The 10,000-nt window shown below is 54.7% G+C and overlaps 1 protein-coding gene across 1 annotated transcript in view; it reads right to left on the reverse strand.

Annotated features, from left to right (window-relative positions):
- pvrl2l (PVR cell adhesion molecule related 2 like) overlaps positions 1-2,383 on the reverse strand; it is a 95,093-nt gene extending 92,710 nt beyond the window's left edge. Inside the window, exon 1 of the mRNA XM_029167800.3 lies at positions 1,806-2,383. Within this exon, the coding sequence (XP_029023633.1) occupies positions 1,806-1,884 (79 nt within the window). The 5' untranslated portion in view covers positions 1,885-2,383. The remainder of the gene's footprint in view (positions 1-1,805) is intronic.
- Between the last annotated feature and the right edge of the window lie 7,617 nt (positions 2,384-10,000).

Below are 10,000 nucleotides of genomic sequence, written 5' to 3' on the forward strand. Positions count from 1 at the left end.
GGTCGCCTGCAGTCGGTCGCCTGCAGTCGGTCGCCTGCAGTCGGTCGCCTGCAGTCGGTCGCCTGCAGTCGGTCGCCTGCAGTCGGTCGTCTGCAGTCATCTGCAGTCGTCTGCAGTCGCTGCAGTCGCTGCAGTCGCTGCCTGAGCGGCTGCGGTCGTCTGCAGTCGCCTGCAGTCGTCTGCAGTCATCCTGCAGTCGCCTGCAGTCGTCTGCAGTCATCCTGCAGTCGCTGCCTGAGCGGCTGCGGTCGTCTGCAGTCGTCTGCAGTCGTCTGCAGTCATCCTGCAGTCGCTGCCTGAGCGGCTGCGATGCGACTCTGCAGCCTTTTACTCTGCAACCAGTCGTGTTGTTATTCCTTCCTAAGCTGTGGGGACGGCGCGGTGACGAGCTGACAGCTCTTTACCCGCACGGTCTCAGCTGAGTATCTGTCACGGCGGCGCCGACCCGCTCCGACGGGGCTTCGCCGCCTCCACACACAAAGCAGACTCCAATCAAGGTGAAGCTCCCTCCTGTCTCGTACGCGCAGAGAAAATCACACCTCACGTTGTCGCCTATTATGCAACAGATGCTGGAGGAGAATGCAGAGCAGCCGTGGCTCCGGGCCCGGAATGATCCGTCCCATCTGCTCCGATCCCGAGTCTCCGAGCAGCGTCTCCGCTCAGTACGACCCGTCTCTGCTCGGCGGCGCTGACACACGGCACCAGTTACACAGGTGAGAACAGGTCCACGCATCCTCACGTCGACCACTGCAGCCGGACCGCACGAAAAAGAAAACCTGAAAACTGTTTGTGTTGGAAGATGGAGCACGTCTGCAGCACGATGTTATTATGGGCTGCAGTTACGCTGCGCTGTGTGTGGATGGAAAGTGTTGCCCTGGTGATCACTTTAACTTTATTAATACATTCATTAGCTCCTCATTCTACGGGGTTGAAGTCGTCACTTATGGACCTTCTGGCTTCAGCGACTCTTGATTCTTGAGCTTTTCTGGGAGCGCGTTGCTCAAACTGGCACCAGCTTCAGGATTTAATGGTTCCCAGTATTAAAGCTTGAGTCACGTTTGCATCATTTGACAGAAAGTTGAGACTTGAGTGAATCTGATGTCACCGTCAGCCGCAGGTGACAGATTCTGGACACGTCCGTTATTAGTGGCACGTGAAGCTCCACCTTCTGCCCACGGGTCACTGCGCTGCAAACCGGCAGCCAGAGTCACAACATCACGGCTCATTTATTGATGATTTGGGGTTTTATTTGTGACAATCTGATCAAACTGCCCCAGACCTCTGTCTGACGTCGCTGCAGCGCGGTGACGCTGAGGGGCACCTGAGCAGCGGGCTTCTCATCTGCACCACCGCCACCCTGTTGCTCAGCGCGATCCCCCACATTCTGCCATTGTTCCGCGCGTGACTGCGCCTCGTCTCCCCACAACTCCGCAGCAGGTAAACACCGAGCGCGGGTCAGCCGCGCGCGCACGGTCTGCGCCAGCTCAGGGGGATTAGGCGTCCTGAGCGGTCACCTGCCGTCGGAAGCCGCGAGGAATTAGGACAGAAAAGCCCCGAACGCGGGGAGCCACGCCTCGGATCGAGGCGATCCTGGCGTAAACTTTTACACAGCTCTCAGTAAACCACGCAGCGACCACGCGAAGACACGCACGGAGCGCCTCCACGGACCCCGAGCCCGACGGAGGGTGGAGGTGCGGGGGGTGTCCGGACGGGGGACGCGCCGCGGGGCGGAGGACGGAGGACGCGGCCGGAGGTCGCACCGCAGCGGACGGAGCACGCGCCGCGGGGCGGAGGACGCTTCTTACCTGCGGCTGTGAAGAGGACGAGCGCCGCCACCAACAAAGTGCCGCTCAGCGGCCAGCGCGCCGCGTGATCTCTCGCCATTCTTCTACACAGGAGACACGGTGGACGTGAATATCCACAGCAGCGCCGTGCGTGGCTCCGATTATTCCTCCTGCGATCGCGCAGCAAACTTCACTTCAGTTCAACGAGCCTCGGCTGAAAGCGGCCAAGTTTCAGCTCCTTCTCGCCGATTGTGTCTGCGTGCGTGGACGTGCGTTGTCCGTGGAGCGCGTCGCGTCGCGTCCGTCCCACTCCCGCGGGGCCGCAGTGCGTGGATGCAGGAACCGCGGCTGCCGTGCGTGCGGGTGCGTCCTGGACACGGACAGCGAGCGGAGCGGAATGAGAGCTCCGTGCGCGTGATGCAGCGAGCGGAGGGAGCCGCTGTGATGTCAGCAGAGCGTCACCAAGAGGCTCGAGCCGTAATAATAGAGGCTGAGCGAGGCTGACGGGAAGCGGTGCCGCCGCACGGTGGATGTGAGGGAATGTCCCGGTCAACTTAAGCCACATCCTACCGTAGAGCTCTGATTCAAACGGGAACAGAACCGGAACAGCCAGAACCCAGCGGATCTCTCAAGCAGCAGCTCGACCAGCTGCTATTAATTAACGCTGTGAGACGCAGACACGTCCTCAGACGTCCTCGTGGTTCAGCGCTCACGGATGAAACCTTCAAAGCGCGTTTTATTCCCCTTCCTTCTATTTCCTGCTTCTCTGTGTCTTAGGTACGAATTATCCGAGGCTTCTCTGCAGATTAACGAGGCGACTGAGCCCTTTTACTGCAAGAAGTGAACCTTTACTTGTGATTCTTAGGCTGATAATTGGTTCAAACGTCTTTAAATCAAACGGCGAACGTCGAGTGCAGCGTTTTAACGCGCTCCTAATGAAGTTCGCTCACATCTCAGTCGTCCGGCACCGAGGCGGGTTCAGCATCACCATTCATCATCCAGTCATAGCTGCAGCTCCGGCACTGGAACCAGTGAGAACCCACAGTAAAAGCTGCACGGCGTCTGAGCAGCAGCCAAGAATGCTTTTTGTTCCGAGCAGCGGAAAATCAGTGAAATGCTGCGACAGCGTAAGAGAAGCTGTCACATCTGCTTTGGGAAAATATAAATATCAAAGATCCACGGCCTAAAGAGAACCTGCAAACGTACCGGCCGCACGCCCGGTTCTCTGCTCAGAACCAGCTTCCAGGAAAACAGGACCGGCTCGTTAGAACCTGAGGAGAACCGGGAACCAGAGAAGAAGAAAAATAGGAAGTCAAACACAAATATTCAGCATGAGTTCAAAAAATAGCTTCAATAACAAGAGACGTTCACTCGCAATAATTACAGAGTCTTCAGTGTATTGTGAATTTAATTAGCTGCTACAGACGAATATTGTTGAAATACTAGAAAACTAAAACAGAGATCATTGAGCAGAATGAGGAACTGGCTCAAAAACCCACGTTTGTGTTATGTATAAATGTAACAGAGATAAACAGAAACATCCCTTCATCCTCATGTGACACCTGAAGCAGTGTGTATGTGTGTGTGTGTGTGTCTGTGTGTGTGTGTGTGTGTGTGTGTGTGTGTGTGTGTGTGTGTGTGTCTGTGTGTCTGTGTGTCTGTATGTGCGTGTCTGTGTGTGTGTCTCTGTGCGTGATGTATGTCTGTGTGTGTGTGTGTGTCTCTGTGTGTGTCTGTGTGTGTGTCTCTGTGTGTGTGTGTGTGTATCTGTGTGTGTGTGTGTGTGTGTCTGTGTGTCTGTGTGCGTGTCTCTGTACGTGTGTGTGTTGTGTGTCTGTGTGTGTTTTTGTGTGTTGTGTGTGTCTCTGTGCGTGTGGTTGTTGTGGTGATGTGTGTGTTGTTGTGGGATGTGTGAGTGTATATGGAGTGTGTGTGTGTGGTATGGTGTGTTGTGGGTGTTGGTGGATGTGAGTGTATATGTGAGGCGGTGTGTGTGTGGTCTGTGTGTGGGTGTGGTGGGTGGTGGGTGTGGGTGTGTGTTGTTTGTGGGTTGTAGTGTTGTGCTGTGTGGCTGTGAGTGTAGTGTGTTGTGTGTATGTGTGTGTGTGTGTGGTGTGTGTGTGTACTGTGTGGTGTGTAGTGTGTGTGTTGTGTGTCTGTGTGTGTGTGTGTGTGTGTGCGTGTGTGTGTGTCTGTGTGCGTGTCTCTGTGTGTGTGTGTGTGTGTGTGTGTGTGTGTGTGTGTGTGTGTGTGTGTGTGTGTGTGTGCGTGTCTGTGTGTGTGTTGTGTGTCTGTGTGTGTGTGTGGGGTCCAGTCCCTCCACAGAACCACTGATGCTGAGAGGTTTCACAGACACGTTTCTGCACACGGACCCGAGCCGGCGTCTGTTCCCAACGATAAGGAGGCGGCTTTGAAGTCCACGGCAGCAGTTCCTAAGTTTCTGTGGAGAATGAAACCGTTGGACAATGAGGAAAAAGGCGACGCTCGTACAAAGACCAGCGCACGGATACATGTGATGTCACAGCGTCGACACCAGAAGCTGAAGAATCCACATTCCTTCAAGCACCGTTTCTTTACATACGTTGGCTCAAACCTCCACCTTCTGATGAACTCTGCGTCCGGCGCTGGACGGGCCGGTTCGACCCGCTGGTACCAGCGTGACGCAGACCTGGGCCGGACCCGGTGCCGTAATGGTTCTGCTGCGACGGAGCCTGTTCAAAGGCAGCGTCTTCCTGCTGAACGCCTCCCGTGACGCTGCCAGCGTGTTCCTGCGTGGGACCGACCGCCACCTCTCCATTATCGCCTCATTAGCAGGCGGCGACCGCCCACCCTCCATTTTGGCTCCAGCCTCAATCGGCCCATTAATCACAGAGGAGCAGGGAACCTTGTGTCCTCTGCAGCCTGACGGCGGAGCCCCTGCTGTTTGTGTGTGTGTGTGTGTGTGTGTGTGTGTGTGTGTGTGTGTGTGTGTGTGTGTGTGTGTGTGGGTGTGTGTGGGTGTGGGTGTGAGGTGCGGTGTGTGTGTGTGTGTGTGTGTGTGTGTGTTGAGTAGTGAGTGGTGTTGTGGTGTATGTGTGTGTGTGTGTTGTGTGATGTGTCGTGTGAGTGTGTGTGAGTGTGTGTGGTGTGTGTCTGTCGGTGTTGGGTTGTGTGTGTGTGTGTGTGTGTGAGACGTGTGGAATTGTGTGTGTGTGTGACGTTGGCGTGTGTGTTTGTGTATGGTGTTGTGACTGTTTGTGAGTGTGTGTGTGGTGTAGCGTGTGTTGTGATGTGTGCGGTTGTGTTTTTTTGTGTATTTGTGGTGTGTGTGTTTTGTGTATGCTGTGTGTGTGTGTGTGTGTTTTGTGCGTGTGTGTGTGTGGTGTGGTGTGTGTGGCGTGTGCTGTTTCGTGTATGTGTGTGTGTGTGTGTGTGTGTTTGTGCGTGTGTGTAGTGCGTGAGTGTGTGTGCGGTGTGGTGTGTGTGTGTGTGTGTGTGTGTGTGTGTGTGTGTGTGTGTGTGTGTGTGTGTGTGTGTGTGTGCGTGCGTGCGTGCGTGTGCATGTGTGTTGCATACAAATGACCCTGCTGGCTGCATGGTGCCATCTGTTGACTGCTAGGAGCAAGTGCTACTCTCTACACTGGGAGGTTCAGGCACCTCCTCTCCTGCTCCTCCTCTGTATCAGATATGAGACGAGGTGATTCAGGGTGTATTTGGGCGGAGGAGCAGATGGAGCGGAGAACTGAGTCCTGGTGATTAACCAGGATGCATCGTCACACAGCTGGAGGTCCGCTCGTCTGCCTGCGTGTGGTTCAGGGCCGTTCGTTTACAGGCTCCAGCTGAAACTTGGTGTTTTAACGGCGGCGTTTTACTGCAGATGTTTGCTTTTACGAGCTGAACCTTAAAAAAACACGCATTACATATTTAAAAGCGTCACGCGGCTGCCACATAATCTCTTCTGGCAACGAAATGCGAAAAGGCCACATAGATGCAATTTGGGGGGAATTTGTGTGACATAAATAATGAGTAAGCGCTGGCTGCAGGCCTGTTTGGCCCCGTGGAGGAAACGCACTAAATGAATTCCTGCTGCTGTAACGACGCTGTAAACAAACGCACAACGCTGCGTGTCAGCGCTCGAGACGAGCGGCGCGGATGTGAAGGAAGCACCGCGCGGGTCACGTCATCAGAACCGGGTCAAGAACACGCGACTCGATTGATCCAGACCAAAACAGGCAGAAGAGAATGTTATTTCCTCTTAAACTTCCCGTTAAAGCCGCGTCAGCAGTTTTTTGAAAAGGCTTTGAATAATTCAGCTAATAATGTGTGTCTCGTTTTGCTGCCTTGCTCTGAGGCTGCGGTTCCGACCTGAGGGGCCTCGGCCTCGAGGCGGCGGCGAAATAAGTCAGAGACGCTGCGGAGGGAATGTTATGATGCAAAAGAAGAACAAGCAGTGTGTTCATTCACTCATTCATTCATTCATTCATTCATCTGTTCATCCGTTCGTTCATTCATTCATCCGTGTGTTCATTCATTCATTTATTTATTCGTTAATTCATTCATTCATTCATCCGTGTGTTCATTCATTCATTTGTTCGTTCATTCATTGGTTCATTCATTGGTTCATTTGTTTGACTTCGTCTTTTACTTCTCTTCATCGGTTAGTTTCACCTCTCGAGGCCTCTGGAATGTAGATGATGGAGACTCCGTCCCTCGGTTTCTTTAAAACCCGTCACAGACGAGGTTGAAAATGCAGCAAATTCTCAGGAGTTAAAACCTAAAACCAGTAAAAAGCAGGAGCTGAACTTCCTGTTAAAACCTGCTGTTTGTCCCCGGCCTCGCTCGTCCATCACCCGCGCTCCCTCACCTGTCTCCACCTGCCTCTGAGCAGCTCCGCGTCCTCTCATCATCGCCTCCGTCGCTCCTGAGAGCAGAATAAATCAGCGTCTGCGTCCGTGACGGCGCCGACACCTAGCGAGTTATTTACTTCATTATGGCTCTGATCCACAAAATGAACACGCATTAGTGCTAACACAGTCAGCTCCACTTAGCCGCACACGTCACACAGGACACGCACACACACAAAAACACGTCACACACATCACAGAGGACACACACACGAAAACACACATACACGAACACACACACACGTCACACAGGACACACACACACACACGCACACACCGGTTTTGAAAGCTTCTTCATTATTATTTTCTCCACACACTCCATGAATTTTGTATACAGCGCTCACTTTACTCTCATCCTCACCTCACTTTTGAAGCTATAAGCCAATAAAGACGTGCACACACACACACACACTCACACACACACACTCACACACAGCCTTTTATTTGTGTGGCTGCAGACTGGTTGTTTTTATAGAATGGAGTGGAGGCGATGGACGGATAAGGGCTCAGCGCTCTGAGAAGATGCTGCGCTGATAATCTGTCAGTCTCTAAACACAGAGGAGCAGAGAGGTGGCTGTCAGTCACAGCGACGAGCCGGGCTCCGGGTCCGGCAGCACCGGAGAGGAGAGCGATGGGCCGAGGGACCGCTCAGATGGGATGATGGGAGTGTTTGCAGCCATCAAACAGTAGCAGAACCTTCAGCTGCTTCTGCTGACGTCACTGTTTCAGTCAGGACTCACACAGAACCAGAACCTAGAACGTGTTCTGGCCTCAGAGCTGCTTCTCAGCCACATGGTCCCAAACAAACGCATCATCACAGCCTGAACAGCTTGGCCGGTCCGGGCCGGTCCGGTCCCAGCGAGCCGGGTCGGTCCGGTCCCAGCGAGCCGGGCCGGTCCGGTCCAGGTAGCGGGCGCCGCTTTGACGGACGCGTTGACGGCGTCCGGAGCCAAACAGACACGAAGACGCCAGCTCCGATCCGGCAGTCGGACCTCGGTTCTGTCTTCCAGGTCCAAGCGCGCGGTGCCGTCCTCCAAACTTCACAGCGCCACATCAGAGCGGCCGTTTCCATTGGTGGCCGCGTCGACGCTGGGCGCCTGCGTCGGCTGCAGCCGGTGGGAACGGGTGTAGGACGCGGCAGAGGGTTTATTTCAGAACCTGCTGTTTCTGTGGCGCGTTTTGTAGCGTTTTTCAGACACTAAGGGCTAAATGCTGCGTTCACGTCATCAGCTGCTCGCTGAGACGCATGAAGTGGTGAACACGGCGCGCGCGGTGCCTTCACGGGGACGGACGCGTCGCTGATCGGCGCGAGCGTGACATCCTGCGCAGACGTGATCGCTGACGTCACACGTCACACGTGTGCGCGTGTTTGGGAGCAGAGAGAGAGCGGCGTCGTGTGATGAGCGGCGTTCGCTCCACACGCGTCGCGTCGCGGCGTTTCTGCCTTTTACCCAGAAACCGGAAGCGAGTCCTAAAAACGCCGGCTCCGCGGAGACGCCTCAATGAGATTAGGAGCCGCTGATGCTTTAACGAGATCTCACGGCTTAAAAGCAAACAGTACAAACCCGCTACAGAGCCGCACGTGACTCCACAACGCGCAGAATGAGGAGAAACAGTAATGGAATGTGAAATTCCTTCCTGGAGCGGCCTCATCCGCGTGTTTCCTTAATGAATACAGTGACCTGCGAACCATGGAGCCGAGTGAAGAGAGGAACAAAGGCAGCGGCGACAGGGCAGGAAAAGCAAGCGGAGAAGAAGACAATGAAAGGAACCACGAGAGTGGGAATTAAATTCTCCAGAACGTGGGCTCCGCTTCGCGCTGGAGGAAAAGTTTTCAGGTGTTTTTTGAAAAGTGAGACGTTTAACTCGAACTTCTTCCAACAGTAAAACAAATGCTGGGTTCTGGTCTTCCCTGTAGAATTGTCCTGTTTATTAAAAGCTGCTCCTCCACGGAACCAACCTTTGGGTCATCTGGAAAAGCACAAAAACCAGCTCCAGATGGAGGAGCGTCTGCAGCCTGAAAGGAAGAAAGACACAAACAAAGGTGTGTGTGTGTGTGTGTGTGCGTGTGTGTGTGTGTGAGCTGAGGGGGGGCTTCGTCTGGATCAGAGGAAGCTGCGGCTCTAACAAACTCCCAGGCACCGGCTCCACTCATCCCACTGGACCACACGCACAACTCAAGCCAGGGAGAGGCGGTCCAGACGCATGGTCCTGCCCTGGGGTCGGGTCGAGCTGGGCTGGTGGTGCAGGAGGGGGGGGGGGTGGAGGAGAAGAAGGTGGAGAAGGAGGAGATGGAGGAGGAGGAGGAGGAGGACGAAGTGGAGGAGGAGGAGGGGCGGGGGATGTAGGAGCAGAAGAAGGTGGTGGAGGAGGGGAGGAGGAGGAGGAGGAGGAGGACCCTCAGAGACCCAGTGAGTGATTACATGGCTCCAGGCCTCGCTGTGAGGAGAGGTTGTGACCTTTGAACTCTGACCTCATGCTGGTGTTTGCCTCACACACATCTACTTCCCACACTCGGTTTCCATGGTGACAGGATTACGTTCCAGAGCTCCTCCTGACACCTGTTTACTAATCCTTCGCCGTGAGTTGGAGCCTTTAGCTGGATGTGGTTCCTCCCTGAATCCGTCACATACGTGTTAACATACGAACACATAACAGAACATTCTGTGGTAAAAGCCGAGCACGGAGCAGCTGCAGCGTGGGAGGAAAATAGGAATAAGTGGGAAATCTCGTTTCCACATCGACCCCCTGGAAGGAAAATGAGCTCACTTGATTATTTCCTAATCAGGCCAGCGCCGACAGAAGAAAAGCTGTCTGTGATTCTGAAGTGGTGAAACCACAGGCGCGGCCTCTTAGAACCTGAAGTCCACAATGCGTCTGATGGAAGCTGAGGCGGCGCTGAGGCGCCGCTGGGCTGAGGCGGTTACAGAGCTCCGCCTCCACTGAGCTCCGCCTCCACAGAGCTCCGCCTCCACGGAGCTCCACCTCCACGGAGCTCCACCTCCACAGAGCTCCGCCTCCACTGAGCTCCGCCTCCACGGAGCTCCGCCTCCACAGAGCTCCGCCTCCACAGAGCTCCGCCTCCACGGAGCTGAAGCGGGTCACAGCCGCTCTGAGGACGGCCTCATACTCACTGACGGCTCCTTCGCACTCATACACCAGGACCTGTGTGTTGACGCTGACCTTTGACCCCGAGCTCTGAGCCCAGTTCATCCCTCTGTCTCCTGCTGAAGCTGCAGCTTTACTCTGTCACAGCGCGTCCTCCCTCCTGAGGCCTGTAGCCGTCGTGCCTTTAAACCTCGTCTCTTTCTTCCCACGTTAAAAACTTTCTCT

This window comes from Betta splendens, chromosome 11 (assembly GCF_900634795.4).
Source record: "Betta splendens chromosome 11, fBetSpl5.4, whole genome shotgun sequence".
Lineage (NCBI taxonomy): Eukaryota > Metazoa > Chordata > Actinopteri > Anabantiformes > Osphronemidae > Betta > Betta splendens.